The following is an 18,270-nucleotide window of genomic DNA, read 5'->3' as shown; positions in this document are numbered from 1 at the left end:
TAAATTTGTCTATAGCGAAAACTACAGCGAGTAATTCTTTTTCAGTTGTTGCGTAGTTAAGTTGGGCAGCATCTAGGGTTCTACTGGCATAATAAATGGCATGTAACTTTTTATCTTTTCTTTGTCCTAGAACGGCTCCAACTGCATAATCACTAGCATCGCACATTATCTCGAAAGGTTCCGACCAATCAGGCGGTTTCATAATGGGTGATGAGATTAATGCTTGCTTTAAAAGATTAAATGCGTCATTACATTTTTCGTCGAAAATGAATTCAGCATCTTTCATTAAAAGTCCAGTTAACGGTTTAGTTATTTTGGAGAAGTCCTTAATAAAACGCCGGTAGAATCCAGCGTGTCCAAGAAAGCTTTGGACTTCTCTGATTGTTTTTGGTGGTTTTAGGTTTTCTATAACTTCTATTTTAGCTTTATCTACCTCTATACCTTTTTCGGAAACTATATGTCCTAAAACTGTTCCTTTGGTCACCATGAAATGACATTTTTCCCAATTTAGCACGAGGTTCACCTCCATGCATTTCTCCAGGATTTTCTCAAGGTTAGCAAGACAATTGTGGAAATCGAATCCGCGAACCGAGAAATCATCCATAAACACTTCCATGATACCATCAAGGTAATCTGCGAAGATTGACATCATGCAGCGTTAGAAAGTAGCTGGAGCGTTACAGAGGCCGAAAGGCATTCGTCTGTAGGCAAAAGTTCCATAAGGGCATGTAAAGTAGTTTTTTCTTGATCTTCTGGGTGAATAGGTATTTGGAAGAATCCAGAGTATCCATCTAAATAACAGAAGTAAGAGTGTCTGGCTAGACGCTCCAACATCTGGTCAATAAATGGTAAAGGGAAATGGTCATTCCTAGTTGCTTTATTTAATTTTCTATAATCTATACACATCCGCCATCCTCCTTCTAAATGTTTTTCTACATGTTCGCCTTTATCGTTTTGCACAACTGCGATGCCTCCCTTTTTAGGTACTACATGCACAAGGCTCACCCACTTACTATCCGAGATCTGATAGATTATACCTGCCTCAAGTAACTTAAGAACTTCCTTCTTAACAACATCACTCATTATAGGGTTTATTCTTCTCTGATGCTCCCTAGAGGGTTTTGAATCTTCTTTGAGCGAAATCCAATGCATGCATATAGATGGGCTTATACCTTTCAGGTCAGAGATATTATATCCTAAGGCTGAGGGATATCTTCGTAAAACGTCTAAAAGTTGGTTCGTCTCCTCTTGGCTCAAGGTAGCACTAACTATAACTGGACGGTTCATCTTTTCATCGAGGAACTCATATCTCAGGTTCTTAGGCAGTTCCTTAAGTTCTAAGGTTTGTTTCTTAGGGCATGACATAGGATCTGGGGTAAGGGATAAACATTCGTAAAGGTTATCATCGATGTAAGGTTCTTTAAAGTCATCATCTTCCTTTATGGGGGTCGATGGTAACTTAATAATTTATTTTTGTTCTAATTCTCTAACACATTCATCAATGATATCTAAGGCATAACACGAGTCTCCCATCACAGGTGCCATAAGAAATTTCGAAAGTATAAATTCTATTTTCTCGTCACCTACCTCAAATGTCAACTTTCCTTTCTTGACATCTATTATGGCTCCTGCAGTCGATAAGAACGGTCTACCTAGAAGAATTGGTATATCATTGTCTTCTTTGATGTCCATGATGACAAAATCAGTAGGGATAAATAGTTGACCTATCCTAACAGGAACATCTTCTAAAATGCCTATCGGATATTTGACAGATCTATCGGCTAACTGAAGTGACATCTTAGTGGGTTGTAATTCTCCTAAATTTAATCTCTCACAAACTGCTAGAGGCATTAAGCTCACACTAGCTCCTAAGTCTAGAAAAGCTTTTTCGATGACATGATTACCCAAAAGGCAAGGAATGGAGAAATTTCCAGGATCTTTATCTTTCTTTGCTAATTTGTCCTCGGAAATTGCATTACATTCCAAAGGCTTCGGATCGTCAAGTCTACGTTTGTTGGTAAGGATGTCTTTCAGAAACTTTGCATAAGAAGGTATTTGGGTGATGGCTTCTGTGAAAGGGATTTCTACATGAAGTTTTTCTATAACTTTAATAAATTTTTGGTACTGTTTATTGATCTGGGTTTGTTTGAGTCTTTGGGGATATGGTATAGGTGGTTTATATGGCGGGGGCGGTACGTAAATTTTATCTTTAGGTTCTTCTCCTTTATCTCGACCTTCCTGGTTTTCAGATTCCTCTGGTTCCTTTACTTCGTCCGGGGGTTTGGTACATTCCTTAGAAGTTTCGGGTTCACTTAATCTTGGGTTTGGTGGCTCATCATAAGCGTTCCCACTTCGTAGGGTAATGGCATTGGCTTGTCCTCTCGGATTTTGTTGAGGTTGTCCAGGGAATTGTCCTCCAGGTGTAGTCTGAGGGGCTTGGTTTAAAGCTACCTGAGAGATCTGGGTTTCAAGCATCTTGGTATGAGTAACTATTTGGTCAACCTTGGTTCCTAACTGAGTAATCAATTCGTTAACATGAATGTTTTGGTTCATGAACTCCTTGTTTTGTTGGGTTTGAGCGGTGATAAAATTTTCCATAATTTTCTCAAGGCTCGGCTTTGGTGGTACAGGTTGCATAGGTTGATTTGATCTAGGGGCTTGATAACTAGGTCTCGGAGGTGCATTATTTTGAATAGGGTTATTGTTTTTATAGGAGAAGTTAGGGTGATTCCTCCATTCAGGGTTATAGGTATTCGAATATGGGTTCCCTTGGGTGTAGTTCACTTGCTCGGAGTGGGTTTCGTTTAATAGACTGCATTCTGCGGATTGGTGTCCTTGGGTTCCACATATCTCATAATCCGACGAAACTGCGGCTACAGTATTCGGGTTTATGCACATATGCTCGACTTTAAGGGCTAATGCGTCCATTTTAGCTTGCATCATGTCTATAGAGCTTAGTTCATGCAATCCTCCTTGGGCTTCCTTCTTCTCAACTGTCGCTCGTTCGACTTCCCATGATTGATGGTTTTGAGCCATATCTTCGATGAGGGCACTAGCTTCAGGGTAAGGTTTGTTCATCAAAGCACCGCCTGCGGCAGCGTCGATGGTCATCTTTGTGTTGTAATGAAGTCCATTATAGAAGGTTTGAATGATTAACCAATTTTCTAAACCATGATGTGGGCATGCTCGTAACAACTCTTTATATCTCTCCCAAGCTTCGAACAACGATTCTCCTTGGTTTTGAGTAAATCTAGTTATATGGTTTCGAAGAACGGCGGTCTTACTCGGGGGAAAATATCTAGCAAGGAAAACTCTTCTAAGGTTATCCCAAGTCGTAATGGAATTGGGTGGAAGGGAATCTAACCATGATAGAGCTTTATCTCTGAGGGAAAAAGGAAATAATCTTAAACGTATTGCCTCAGGAGAAGCTCCATTGGTTTTAAAAGTATCTGCTAATTGAAGAAATATTTTTAAATGTTGGTTTGGGTTCTCGGTAGCGAGACCTACGAATTGTCTCTATTGCACTAGTTGCAACAGGGACGGTTTAAGTTCAAAATTATTGGCTGGTATGATTGGGTTTACTATACTAGAACTAGGTTCTTCATTAGATGGTTGAGCGAAGTCCTTAAGAGGTCTTTGGTTTTGATCTTCGGCCTTAGCTCTCTTAATTCTATGCAAGAATAAACGTGCGCGAGCGTAACGTTCAGGTTCCGCCAAAGGGTTTACTAAGCTTAAACTTCCGGTGCTGCGAGTTCTTCGCATTGACCGGCGGGAAATAACCTAAGTCTAAACGATATAACAACAAGAAAATGAAATTTGACGAAATTGGTCCCCGGCAACGGCGCCAAAAACTTGATGCGTTGGAAAACTTGGTGTTCACAAGTGTACGAACGCGTCAGAGTAATATAAAAGATTATCGAACCACAGAGACCAAGTGTCAATCTATCGTTATCTGTTGTTATGGTGTTTATCAAAGGCAGTCAAAATAGGTGTTTTTGTAGTGTGCAATGAAAAGTAAAGTATTGAAATAGAATATAATTAATAAAGACAGGGTCGAATGTAATTCACGTAATCAATTGATAATCCAAGTACTTGCTAATAGAACTACTTATGGGCAATGTTTCCTACTTTGAAAAGAACTAATTTAACAGGAACTGTCGCTTTCGCGTATTCAGAACCGAGTTGTACTCCCTAATCAAACCCTCTTATTGTCACTTATAAAAAGGCGCGCATTGCGTTAGAGTAGTAAACTTATTTTTAAGAAATATAGTATCTTGACTAAGTTGAAAAGTATTATAACCTGGATTTCTTAACCAAAAGAGGTTCTTACGAACCAGACTCTAAACTTATAAACGCGTTCGAAAATAGTTTTAAAATCTCTTTTCTTCTTAATGTTAAAAACTCCTAATGAACTAAACAAAGTGCTTTCGCTGTTTTTGAAATAGTTAAAAACAATTAAGTTTAAAAAGACGTTGGACGGCTTTCGATCTTACCCAATGGAATTGAAGTGCGGGAAAACTTAATTTGAAAGTTAAAATAGCCCTTAAGCGTTTCTACGAACAATTGTACGGATTACTGGTTTAATTACGATCCTTACATTCTAGCCTTATAAATTTAGCTAGACATGGTAAAGTAAAAGTGCATTAAAATAAATAAAAGTAGTGTGAGTGCGGAAAGTAAATAATTTAAAGCGAGTGCGAAATATAAATGAAAGTAGTGCGAGTGTGGAAAGTAAATAATTTAAAGCGAGTGCGAGGAAATAAATAAAAGTAGTGCGAGTGCGAGGAAATAAATAAAGTAAAAGCGAGTGCGGGAAATAAATAAAGTAAAAGCGAGTGCGGGAAATAAATAAAATAAAAGCGAGTGCGGGAAATAAATAAAGTAAAGGCGAGTAATAAAAACCTGCTCCAATCGGAGGGCTGAGTAAATTGCAATGCGGAAAAGAAAATGACGGCAGGATTAACTTCCTTCCAAAGTGCTCCAAACTCGAGTACAGACTCTATCACAGACTCAATTACACAATTGTGGTAACACTCCAATGCGAAGCGATTACCACTTTATAAAACTGAATATATGCCTAAATGAAACAAAGTTGCTTCTGATTTCGCCTTGTTCCGACGTTCGGATCTTCGTCTGCTCTAAGTTTGGGTGATTGTAAAACTGAATTCGCGTTTCTATTTATAAGCAAATAAAAAAAGGTGGAATTGACTTGGATGCCCTTCAACTTGAAAATAGAGGAAATCGTTTTCCTCTTGTGGCGCCCGCCACAAGCACAAAGTGGGGCGCCTTAGTGGAAGTGGTGGGAAAACGTGGGAGTTGATGGAAGTTTGAATTGGACACGTCATGGCTTGGACTGTGGCGCCCGCCACTGGGTAGGCCATAAGAGCAAAATGTTGATTTTTAGGGTTTTTGGCTCTTTTTCGCTCCTTTTCTCGATCGGGGCTCATATTAAGGTAAAAACCTGAAAACAAAGGAAAACACAGTAATAACACAACAAAATGACAATAAAATAACTAGAATGCATGTGAAATCGGAGTCGAAAATACGTAAATTTTAGTGTGATCAAACTCTCCCACACTTAAATCTTTGCTTGTCCTCAAGCAAAACATTATAAAACTCATAAAAGAAAAACTGGTGTAAACGAGTGCTTCAGGTAGAAGTTCTAAGTTCAAGTCGGGATGCAGTGATAGGTACTAACTGAGTGAACTAAGGGTATCATGATGACACTAATCCGCAAATACGGACATAAAATTCATTCCTATATTAACCAACCCATATTATCCCACAATACCTAGGCCTGCCTCTTCATCTCTTTTGTGTCCTTTTCATTCAGGTGCAATCACATTAAGCCCGTTATCCGTACATGCTTCATAGTAGAGTGGCCTGTTAGTGATTATGATCAGAGCTTGGGGTTTCTGGCACATAAACATGTGTAAACCCTTTTATTGGACCCAACTGTAGTTGTGGGGGATCGGATCGTAATCCGCCCTACCGAGTTCAGTGCCAGATACCTCTGAACCAACCAACAGTGGGTACTGCTTTTCTTTTTCTTTTTCTTTTTGTAGCAATTTTTTACAATCCTTTGGTTTAAACAACTTTCTGAGGGTCACCTATACCGGAGTTGCCTTTTTGCTTTATTTTATTTTTTGTTTTTTCTGGATCACTCACTTATTTGCATCGGTCCCCTACATAGAGGATGTGTAGGCCGGAGCTGACTGCTAGGATAAACTACTGAGGACTTATACGGAAATGATGATTAAGGCCATGGTATATGGGGTTTCTAGAATGATTCCTATATTTACGAAGTTTATGGTGCTAAAATAGATACTGATGTTTCGCAAAGTTCTCCCAAGTCACCGCATCCTTACTCAAAACATGTCCTTAAAACCTGAAAACTTTCGAAATAACACCTATTTTCTTTTGCAAAAATTTTTGGTGAGGCTAAAGGTATGGGGAGGTAGGATTGTACTAAGGATCTACTATATTTGGTGACTCGTCAGACTCATGAATTATACTAGAAAGGAAATTAAACAACTAAAAGGGAAATTAAACAACTAAAAGGAAATAAACAGTCTAAAAACAACAAATAAAACTGAAAATAAAAGGAAAATGATAAATGCTCCTCCCACACTTAAATCGAACATTGTCCCCAATGTTTCGAAATAAGATAAGGGAAGAGTTACCTGGCAACCTATTGCTTGCCACTAGTGCCCTCGCCATCCTGAGGTGGACGACGGGATCGGGTACGACGACGGTCTCTCTGATCCATCCTCGCCTGCAGGGCATCCTGAGCGGTCCTCACCTCTCGAAGGTTACCAATAATGGAACCTTGGGTGGCTTCAATTAGTGCCATGTGTCTCTGGTTGTATTGTTGTTGACGGGCTTGTGTATCGGTGATCACTTGCAGAGACTGTAGAACAGTGTCATAGGACCTCTCTGTCCTCCGCTGCGATTCTTGCATGAAGTTCATATTACCCGTTATTTGTTGCTGGAGGGTAGAGAGTAGGTCATCACGCCTTTTCTCTCTAGCCAGATGGTCACGCCACATCTCCTCTGTAATATAGAAGCCAAGAGTGATACCTGCAAAAGAAGAAGATGGTGCGGTGTGTGGTGGTGGTGGATGACGGGGGGACACATGTGGTACGGGAGATCTCTCTCTCCGATCATATTCATCATCTGTGTCTGGTCCCGCCTCATCAGGAATGTTAGGAGGAAGAGGACCCAAAACAGGTGGAGCATTTAAATCATAGGTCCAATTCCTCTCATCACGTATATTTGTACGTCTAGTGCACGGTAGAATAATAGATGGGATGGCTACACCATGAACCATAAGTGTATAACCTCCTTCTCTCCTTGAACGACACAATTTCATGTCTCTCAGAAATTTTAAATTAATTGTGCGAGGAGGTAAGGGGTTTAGGGTAGCCATCTCATTGTTCAGGTTAAGTGCCCGAGCAATAGACGTAATCAAACCACCAAAAGAAATCGGTCCCGCCTTATTCAGAGTTAAAATCATATGGGCGAGCATAAACGGAACCGAATTAATTTTCCTATTTGTGAGGCTTCCTTGCAAAAATAGAAGCTCTCTAGCGTTAACCTTATTTGGATTCTCCTGGCCAAAAACAGTGCATGCCAACAGATATCTAAAAACTCTGATGGTCGGGTTATGGATGGTTGAGGCAAGAACTCCTTCAAAAGAGTTAATGGAAGTGTTTGATAGACGCTCCCAGAAGGAAAATACCTCAACAGCCCATTCGGAATCCAAAGGGGCCTTACAAATAGCACCCTCCCCATGAGGGATCCCTAACAGACTGGCTAGTTCATCGGTACTGAATTGGTATTCAACAGCAAACATTCTAAATTGAACAGTACCGACTGTGCTAGCAGTGTTAGGGCGGATAACATAAATTAAAGAACTTAAAAATTCAATTGTCAGCCGCTCATAGGTGGGTTCTTTGTTGATAAAGAAATTATGCAAACCTAGGAAGTCTAATAAATGGAAAATGCTATGATAGATGCCTAAAGTATATAGACAATCTTCGTCAACATACCTTGTCGGGAGAAGTTCCCGATTTTGCAACCGTTCAATGATTTTTCTTTGTCTCTCCCCTGGTTTCCCTCCTCGAAGAACGAATCTATTGAACTCTATTTTAATGCTCTTGAAATTGTGGATGAAGAAGGTGAAGTGGATGGTGAAAAGGTTGGATTTTTACAAAATCCGGCGGATGAAATCAAAAACGGAAAGTGGATTAATGATTTGTGTGGTATGATGGTTAGGAAAGTATGAGCTTTTTGGGGGTTCAAGGACTTTTTTCCAAGCTGAAAAAATGGGTTTTGGAGGTTGTGAGTTGCAAAAATAGTGAAGAAGAGAGGTTTGCCCCGACCATTTACAGACGCTGTGGCGGGCGCCACAGGTCCTATGGCGGGCGCCACAAGGCAAAATCCGGCTGGGCCAGATTTCGGTCCTTTGGTTTGGGCTTCGCTTGTCTTTTGGCTTTGAGGGGTCTGGATAGCATTTGTCTTGTGATTCTCCTAGTTTCTTTGACTTGCATAATTATAAAAGTAAAAACGAAAAATAAAAAGTGAAACTGAAACAAAAACAAGAACGTAAATTAAATGTAAATATAAATAAATAACTGAAAAAAATTAAAATGCAAAATAAGATAAATATAAAACATATATAGGTAAAAATAGAAATACTAATGTACGACAGTAGTTTATATAATATTCAAATGCGATAATGTAAAATGAGAAATGCAAATACGATAAATATATGAAAGAAAACTAAAGTGAAATGAAATGGTGAGATCAGGTATCAGGGGAGTCGTCTGCCTGAGTGGATTCACGGAGCACGGCTATCTCCTGCTTGAGCTCGGCGATCTCCTGATATAGACAATCGGCTTCAGTAGCATGGGTACGACGACGGTCTCTCTGATCCATCCTCGCCTGCAGAGCATCCTGAGCGGTCCTCACCTCTCGAAGGTTACCAATAATGGAACCTTGGGTGGCTTCAATTAGTGCCATGTATCTCTGGTTGTATTGTTGTTGACGGGCTTATGTATCGGTGATCACTTGCAGAGACTGTAGAACAGTGTCATATGACCTGTCTGTCCTCCGCTGCGATTCTTGCATGAAGTTCATATTACCCGTTATTTGTTGCTGGAGGGTAGAGAGTAGGTCGTCACGCCTTTGCTCTCTAGCTAGGTGGTCACGCCACATCTCCTTTGTAATATATAAGTCAGGAGTGATACCTGCAGAAGAAGAAGATGGTGCGGTGTGTGGTGGTGGAGGATGATGGGGGGACACATGTGGTACAGGAGATCTCTCTCTCCGATCATATTCATCATCTGTGTCTGGTCCCGAAGTGATCATGGAGGTGAATTTGAAATCCACCTTTTTGAGGAGTTTTGCGAAACAAATGACATTGATCATAATTTTTCCGCTCCAAGAACTCCACAACAAAATGGAGTAGTGGAACGTAAAAACCGAGTTCTAGAAGAGCTTGGAAGGACTATGATCAATGAAAATGGCCTTCCTAAATATTTTTGGGCCAATTCCATAAATACGGCTTGTTATGTCTTGAATAGGATACTCATTCGTCCTATTCTCAACAAAACTTCTTATAAATTGTTAAAGGGAAGGAAACTTAATGTTTCACATTTTCATGTTTTTGGATGTAAATGCTTTGTGTTAAATAATGGTAAAGAAAACCTTGGTAAATTTGACTCGAAAGTCGATGAAGGTATCTTTCTCGGATACTCTCAATCTAGTAAAGCATATAGGGTATACAACAAAAGGTTACGTATCATTGAAAAATACGTGCATGTTTCCTTTGATGAATCTTATCCGAAAATTGTCAGAGAAGGTATTTTTGTTGATGGTTCAGGTGTTCCTTCGGAAAACATAATAAAATATCAAGAAGAAAATAATGTTGAACCCAATCCGGAAAAAGTTGAGGAGAAGGCGAATCATGTATTTGAAAAAAGAGAGGAGGATAATCCAATCAATAATAATGATCTTCCTTTGGAATGGAAATCTTCTAAGGATCATCCCATCGATAATATTCTAGGAGATATCTCAAAGGGAGTCACCACACGGTCAAAGATAAGTAACTTTTGTTATCATATGGCTTTCGTCTCTCAAATTGAGCCTAAAAACTCTAAAGACGCATTACTCGATGAACATTGGTTTTTAGCAATGCAAGAGGAACTTAATCAGTTCAAGAGAAATGAGGTGTGGGATCTTGTCCCCCCTCCGCGAGGTCATCGAGTAATTGGTACTAAATGGGTGTTTAGGAATAAGTTAGACAAAAACAGAGTTAAAACTCGCAACAAGGCTCGCCTTGTTTCCCAAGGGTATAACCAAGAGGAAGGCATCAACTATGAGGAGACTTATGCTCCGGTCGCCCGACTCTAGGCTATACGCCTTTTGATTGCCTATGCTTGTTCTCAAAACTTCAAATTATTTCAAATGGATGTTAAGAGCACTTTTCTAAACATATACATTAATGAAGATGTTTATGTATCTCAACCTCCCGGTTTTGAAAACTATGAGCATCCTAACTATGTTTATAAGCTTAAGCATGCTTTGTAAGGTCTCAAACAAGCCCCTAGGGCTTGGTATGAGCGTCTTAGCAAGTTTATACTAGAACAAGGATTATCAAAAGGGAAGGTTGATACAACCCTTTTTATTAAGCGTTAAGTAAAACACTCTATTTTAGTTCAAGTTTACGTAGATGACATTATTTTTGGATCTACTAACATAAATTTGGTCAAGGAATTCTCTAAGTTGATGCAGGGAGCATTTGAGATGAGGATGATGGGGGAGTTAAATTACTTCCTCGGACTTCAAATCAAGCAACTTGAAGAAGTAAGTTTTGTGAGCCAAACCAAATATTGCAATGAGTTACTCAAGCGCTTCGATATGGCAAACTCCAAATTAATCGACACTCCAATGCCTACTGCGGTAAATATGGACCAGGATGAAAATGGTAAGGCTGTAGAGATAAAAAAAAGTTATAGAGGTATGATAGGTTCCCTCCTCTATCTTACCGCATCTCTTCCAGATATTATGTTTAGTGTATGTATGTGTGCTAGGTATCAATCATATCCCAAAGAATCACACTTAAAGTCCATCAAGCGCATACTTAGATACCTTTGTGGTACTTCAAAGTATGGGCTTTGGTTTTCTAAGGGAAGTGATTGTTCTTTGGTTGGCTACTCTGATTATGACTTTGCTGGTTGCAAATCGGATAGGAAAAACACTAGTGGCACTTGTCAGTTTTATTCAAGTTTTAGCTACTTTGTCAAAAGCCGAGGCGGAATATGTTGTAGTAGGTACTTGTTGTGCCCAAATCTTATGGCTCAAACAACAATTACTCGACTTCAATGTTCAACTTGAACGTATTCTCATTTTGTGTGACAATACAAGCGCCATTAATCTAACCAAAAATCCTATACTATATTCACGCACTAAACATATTGAAATTCGGAATCACTTCCTTAGGGATCATATTGATAAAGGTGATGTCGTTTTCGAGCACGTTGATAGCAAAAATCAACTTGCTGATATTTTCACAAAACCACTTACAACAAAACCTTTCTTCTACATCCATAGGGAACTTGGTGTTCTCGATATCTCGGATCGCTTTTAAATTTATATATGATGATTGCTCTATATCTATGCTTGTTTATTCTTTGATTAATCACATTGATAAGTGCGAGCTATGTGAGAGCATTCATCGTTTATCGTCATTGGAGGTAATATCGTTCATATCTATTTGAACTATATTGATCATTTATATATGTATGTACTTGTTCTCTATAATGCACTTTCTTTATTTTTATTTTATGGTTTGGTCTAAGATTAATCCATTTCTATGTTTGAAATATGTGTAAACTTGCTTAGGAATCATATTTAACATGCATTCATCATTAGGACCATTGTTGCATTTCATGTTTGCATGTTATTGTGTTTAGTTTATTTATCTTGGAACTTATGTTAAACAAACTTGGCTATGTAGTGTACTAAATTTCTTTTTCTAGTTCCGTGTCTTATTTATGATTATATTTCTTACATTAACTTCATTTTATGTGAATGGTTGTTGATATAAATTTGTTGCAAAGTGGTTGATTACGTGCTTATGAATATATTTTGATTCTGGTTGACCTTGTCCTTGTCTCTTTTTGATATTGTCAAAGAGGGAGAAGTAATGGAAACATAACCTATGATTATGATAGCAGATTTTTTCAAAGAAATGCATAAAATCAGGGGGAGGATGTCTATCAAAGTATGTGATATAGGAAAGATTGTGCCACAGTTTTCCATCATAAAAAAGGGGGAGTATGTGAGGGAAAAGGTTCTTAGTCCTTGTTTTAATGATGTCAAACCTTTTAGTAGCTCATACCATGTACTTTGGACGGTGTCATCATATCGTAGAGTGAATTCATTCTTTAACATGCTCAAAGTATCAATTCAATGTGTCTATGCATATAAGAGCATGATCGCGTGACTTAGTAAGTCTATATGAATCGTGACTGCAAGTGCACAGTTGTATCGCGTAGTTTTAAAGATTATCGAACCCACAAAGACTAATAATCAAATGTATCATTATATAATGTTACAGTGTAAATCTAAGGCTGATGATCATTCTAATATTGGAGGGATGAAGAGAAATAACTATAACGTAAATAGAAGATTAATAAAGATATTTCATAAAGGGATATTGGCATGTAACACATCAAACTTCGGGGATTCAATAGATAGTTGGTGTAATCTTATTGATCAAAATATTCTTCAGTAGAAATTATTTATAAAAAGGACTTAGTCTCACACTCTCGTTTTTATTGACTCTGATCATACTCTTAAACCAGAATGCTTGGCTCTCGCGGTCTCATTGTGAATTTAAAAGTATTTTTTGAATATGAATAAAGTCTAATTAATCCTAAAGCACTCTCGTTGTGTTTAGGATTAATGCCTAGTTTCAACTATCCGGTTAAAGTCTCACACTCTCGTTCTTATTGACTGTAACCTTTGTTTGCTTTGTACTCTCATACGAAAAACAGTTTTGAATAAAACAAGAAACTAAAACCGAAAAATAATATTTTATAAAAGCCAACACAAATTATTTACGAATCTCTTCGTTTTGACGGTCTTTACATACCGATACCCAGAGGTTTAGCCGGACATGGATCCGGTAACATACATGGTATTCAGACAATCAAGCATACAATAAGGCATAAATAATTTAAAATGGAAATTAAAATAAAACCTGGAATATAAATCGAGAACTTGAAAGAAATCCAGATTCTTCAAATTAAACAATGTCTACAAGCTTTGGCAATCGAGTACACCATTACACTCAAATTCATATGCATAAACAATAAGTTGCAATAGTCCCTAATGTGGAGAATCTATTGCTTTTACAGAGTAAGAAACTTCCTAAGAAAACTATCCAAAAGAATCTGACTGAAAAAATGCACCCTTGAAAAGAAAACTAACCCTCATTTATATACTTTTCACTTCCCATAATTGTAGCATTCGTTGGTTGAAAAGGTAAGTGGAAATCATGGCTAAAATTGTGGAGATCGTGGCTAAAAATGTGGAGAGAAAATAGGAGAGACCGGGTTGATGGCAGTTGCCACAACCCTAGTATGATCTTCGTGGTGAGCACCACCTTTTGAGGGATGGGCGCCACCATTTTCTTGCTTTGTGGCGGGCGCCACCACTCCTTTTACGTCATGTGGCGGGCGCCACACATCCAAGTGGTGGGTGCCACATGTCCATTTGGTATGGTGGGCCCCATGCTCTCTATTTTTCTCCATTTTCTTCTCTTTTTCTTTCCTTTTTGATATTTTCCCCTTTGCTTTCTTATACATCTCTTATTCGATAAATACCTGCGATAAACATAAAATACTGTGTAATAATAAGTGTTAATCAAGTAAAAAGCAATGCATATGAAGCCAAATATACGATACATTCTCGCGTTATCAAACTCCCCCATACTTAAACCTTTGCTTGTCCCCAAGCAAATGCTGCGTACATGAATAAAAAGTTTAGTAATATCTTTGCAGCATAAAGTATCAAGACTCGTAAAAGACACAATTGCATTTGGATACTCATTCTAGTCTACAAAATCTACTTTGGTCAAAAATGGCATCAACAGGTACTAACTTCCACACTAAGGGTATCGTTGGAACACATAGTCACAATAGTGCAACCATAAGTCTCCCTCCTATACAAACCAATCTGAATCATGTCGTCATGCCTAAGCTTAGCTTACTAATCCTTCTCATTATCCTTTTTCATTCTAGCGCAATCACATTAAGCCAGTTATCCTTTCACATTCGTAGCAAGATAATCTGTTAGTGACTATGATCTCATCATTATTTCTTTCTTTCTTTTTCGCACTTTGGCTCAAATAATAGTTAAAGATGGTTATACCGTTGGGCTAAATGACCGGGTGAGGGTCACCTAACTTAGAAGGAACAACATTTTTCATACATTTCGTAATCTTTTCCTCTTTTAAGCCTAAGATCATACACTTATTTGCATAGACTTTTCGCGTAGTGTGTGCTTAGGATGGTGTTGATTGCTAGATAAACTACTTAAGGAATATTAAAGTATGGAATTTAAGGCTATGGCATGACAAATACTCAAATCGATCTTATACTTGGGAGATTTAAGGTGTTAAAACGATACCGATCTTGTAAAGTTTTTCCAAATCTCTAAAATTCAACCTCAATTTTATTTATAGGTTAGAATTTTCAAAAGATGTATTGTATCTCTAAGTCTAGATTTTTGCAAAAAAAATTGTATGTCTTAAGAAAATAGGAGAATTAGTAAATAACGGAAACCACGCATAAAGACTCGACAGCACGTTGATATTTGACTCGACTGACACTTAAGTAAAGTAAAACAGAAATAAATAACAAAAGGAAATAAAAATAATTTAAATCTACCTAGAAAGCGATAAATAAAAGTGGTAAAGCTTCCTCCCCCATACTTAAACCTTGCATTGTCTCCAATGCAACGAGATAAGATAGGAAAGAAAGGTAGAACCTGGGTAGCCTGCTACTGGTGCCTTCTGCCACGTGTTCGTGCGCGTCCACCATTCCCAGGATAGTGAGGTGGCGCGTAGTCTTGTAGATCTTCCACACGCACTGTCAATGATGTCATTTCATCGATCAAGCCAGACATGTTCTGTTCGGTTTTGAAAGCGTAGTCGTGCTAATCATTCTGCATCTGGCGGAGTATTTGTAGCATTTCTGTTTGCTGAGATTCCATGTTTTGGATTTGTAGGTCGTTCTGAGCGTCTAGTTCCATACACCGCAGTAGTTTAGCATAAATCTCATCAAGAGTGGCAGGTGCCACATTTCTTCTTCTAGGTCTTTGGATGGATGATGTACCTGCAACATTTTCAGATAACATGTGTGTGGTGTGTGGGTGTGTGTCAGTAGCGGGAGCAACTTTCTCCGGAATATAATCCTCATCGGTGTCCCCGCCAGCAACTACATTCTTAGGAATGTTCAGAGGGAGCAGATCATTAATATAACAAAAAATTTCATGGTTACGCACATCTGTGCGAGTTGGATTTGAGAGGACAAAATATAACACATTGTTTGTAATTATTAGATTAAACTTACCGTCTCTCCTTCGTTTTACGAATTTCATGCTCCTCGCCATGTCAATGTCAATGGCATGATGCGGGAGCGGGGTTAGCCGAGAGAATTTTTCTTCGAGTCCTGGGACTCTGGCTATGAAGGTTATTAAACCTCCAAAAATAATCGGCCCTCTATTTGCATTGACAATGGCCTGCATGTGAGAGAACATAAAAAGGACGGTGTTCACCTTTGGTGGCAAAAAAGTGACGAACAAATAAAAGAGTTCTTTTTCGTTCACCTTGTTAGAGTTTGCTCGGCCAAAAATGGTGGATGCCAATATTTGGCAGAAATATCGAATAGCCAGGTTGTGAATTAAAGTGGCTCTTTTGTCCTCAAAACTATGGGTTACTGTACCTGTTATTGCCCTCCAAAATGGTTGAAAGGCGCGTTGACAACCCTCAGTATCTGGGACCTCACTTACTACGCCGTTCCTATGGGGAAATTGTAGCAGGTCCGCTAGTTGGGAAAATGTAAAGGCATATTCAATGTTGAACAAATGAAACCGGACAGTCCCACTGGAACAGTTTGTGTTGGGTGTGGGACTAAAAATTAACGAACTTAGGAATTCTAGTGTTAATTGAGCATAGATAGGGTCCTCAAAAGATAGGAAATAATTTAAATTTAAAGTGTCTAGCATGTAGTTAACACTATCTAGAATTCCTAAGGCTAATAAGCAGGGTTCATTGGCATACCTTGTTGATTCAAATTTTCTTGCGCTTAGAGTCGTGTACGTCTTTTCCTGCAATTCACCTGGTTCATCGTTTCTGAACACTATTTCATATTCCCTTATTTGTGCCATGACTGAATTTCACACTGCTTGAATGCCATTTCCTACAATGAATATGAAAAGATCACCAATAGGGAAACAACTAAAGAAATACTTGACTCCCTGAGGATGACTCACGAAGGAAATTCTCAAGTCAAAGAGACAAAGGCTCTGGCTCTAATTCATAAGCATGAAGCATTCAAGATGAAGGACGATGAAGCTATAGAGGTAATGTTTTCTAGATTTCAAACTTTAATTGTAGGACTCAAAGTTCTGGACAAGGGCTACACAACTGCATATCATGTCAAAAAGATAGTCAGAAGCTTGCCAAAGAAGTGGAGACCAATGGTCACAACTTTAAAGCTATCAAAATATCTGAACAATATCAGCCTTGAGGAACTCACCAGTTCTCTCAGAAGTCATGAGATAGATCAAGTCGGTAGCACAGAAGTCCAGATCTGAAAGACGCAAGCCAGAAAGAAACAAAGCCTTCCAAGCCGAAGAGGAAGACAATGACGACTCTGAAAAAGAAGACTCTGTCGACGAAGAAGTGTTATCCCTTTTGACAAGAAGAGTAAAACAACTCTAGCGAAAAATGAATAATAGCTTCAGAAGACCAAGACCCAAGGGGGATCGCTCAGAATCAACTTCCAGAGGTAAGTCAAACAAAGAAATAACATGCTATGAATGCAAGGAAACAGGTCATTACAGAAACGAATGTCCCAAGCTGAAGAAATAAAGCTCCAGAAGAGAAGGTTTCAAGAAAAGCTCATTCAGAACCAAAAAGGGACTGATGGCCACCTGGGACGACAGTGGATCCGATCCTCCGAAACAGACTCTGAAGAACAGGAAAATGTTACACTCATGGCTACCACCTCCAGAAATACATCAGATGGAGAATCTGATTCTGAAGAGGTATTTTCTGATCTTTCTCGCTCTGACCTTGAATCATGCCTTTCTGAAACTCTAAACTCATATCATAAACTTAAACAAAAATTTAAAGCTTTAAAAGAATTTCTTGAAGGAACCATCGAAGAATGTGATAAGCTTGAGATAACTGTTTCAGAATTAAAAGATGAAAACCAAATCTTGATAAAAGAAAGAGACTCCACAAATAAACAATGTTTAAAACTTGAAGAAGCATTATCTCAAGCCCCACAAACTTCTAACACAATGATATATGAATATGAAAAATCTTTTCAAAAGTTTCTGAAAAATGGGATAGAGAGGAGTAGAATAGCATCCATGATCTATGGAGTAAGTCAGAATAATAAAATAGGACTAGGGTATGTCCCTAGTGAAGATAAATCTTTTACAGATGACAAACCTAAATCACCTTTTTCTTATCACTACACACATACACAAGCACAATGTTTTGATAATGCTAGAAAACCCAAAGTTCTAAGAAACTATGGGAAAACTAACCACAAAAGACCCAAAAGATTCTGGGTACCAAAGGATAAGATTGTTTATGTTGCAGATATCTTATGCAGCAGAGTTAAGACACCAATCATGGTACCTGGACTCTGGATGCTCACGACACATGACGGGAAGAAAGTATATGTTCCAAAGCCTGGAACTTAAAGATGTTGGCTTCGTAGGTTTCGGAGGAAATCAGAAAGGAAGAATCAAAGGCTCTGGAACTATTGGTAATGGAACTCTTCCATCTATATCTGATATTCTCAATGTAGAAGGATTAATTCATAACCTGTTATCAATAAGTCAATTAAGTGATAACGGTTATGATGTAATCTTCAATCAAAAAACATGTAAAGCAATTAATCAGAACCATGGAACAGTCCTATTCACTGGCAAGAGGAAAAACAATATTTACCAGATAAA

General features: G+C 38.4%; 1 protein-coding gene and 1 non-coding gene across 2 annotated transcripts in view; one reads left to right on the top strand and one right to left on the bottom strand.

Moving 5' to 3' along the window:
* The window catches only part of LOC127094536 (GTP-binding protein At3g49725, chloroplastic-like), a 68,105-nt gene extending 52,992 nt beyond the window's left edge, over positions 1–15,113 (bottom strand). Inside the window, exon 1 of the mRNA XM_051033360.1 lies at positions 15,011–15,113. Coding sequence (XP_050889317.1) covers positions 15,011–15,113 — 103 coding nt within the window. The remainder of the gene's footprint in view (positions 1–15,010) is intronic.
* On the top strand, positions 3,167–3,273 carry LOC127099628 (small nucleolar RNA R71). Its single transcript, XR_007794110.1, has one exon. It is a non-coding gene; the product is annotated as a small nucleolar RNA R71 (small nucleolar RNA).
* Positions 15,114–18,270: the final 3,157 nt, after the last annotated feature.

Source organism: Lathyrus oleraceus, chromosome 6, assembly GCF_024323335.1.
Source record: "Lathyrus oleraceus cultivar Zhongwan6 chromosome 6, CAAS_Psat_ZW6_1.0, whole genome shotgun sequence".
NCBI lineage: Eukaryota > Viridiplantae > Streptophyta > Magnoliopsida > Fabales > Fabaceae > Lathyrus > Lathyrus oleraceus.
The sequence above is the reverse complement of the archived record's forward strand: the minus strand, read 5'-3'. Positions and strand labels throughout refer to the sequence as shown.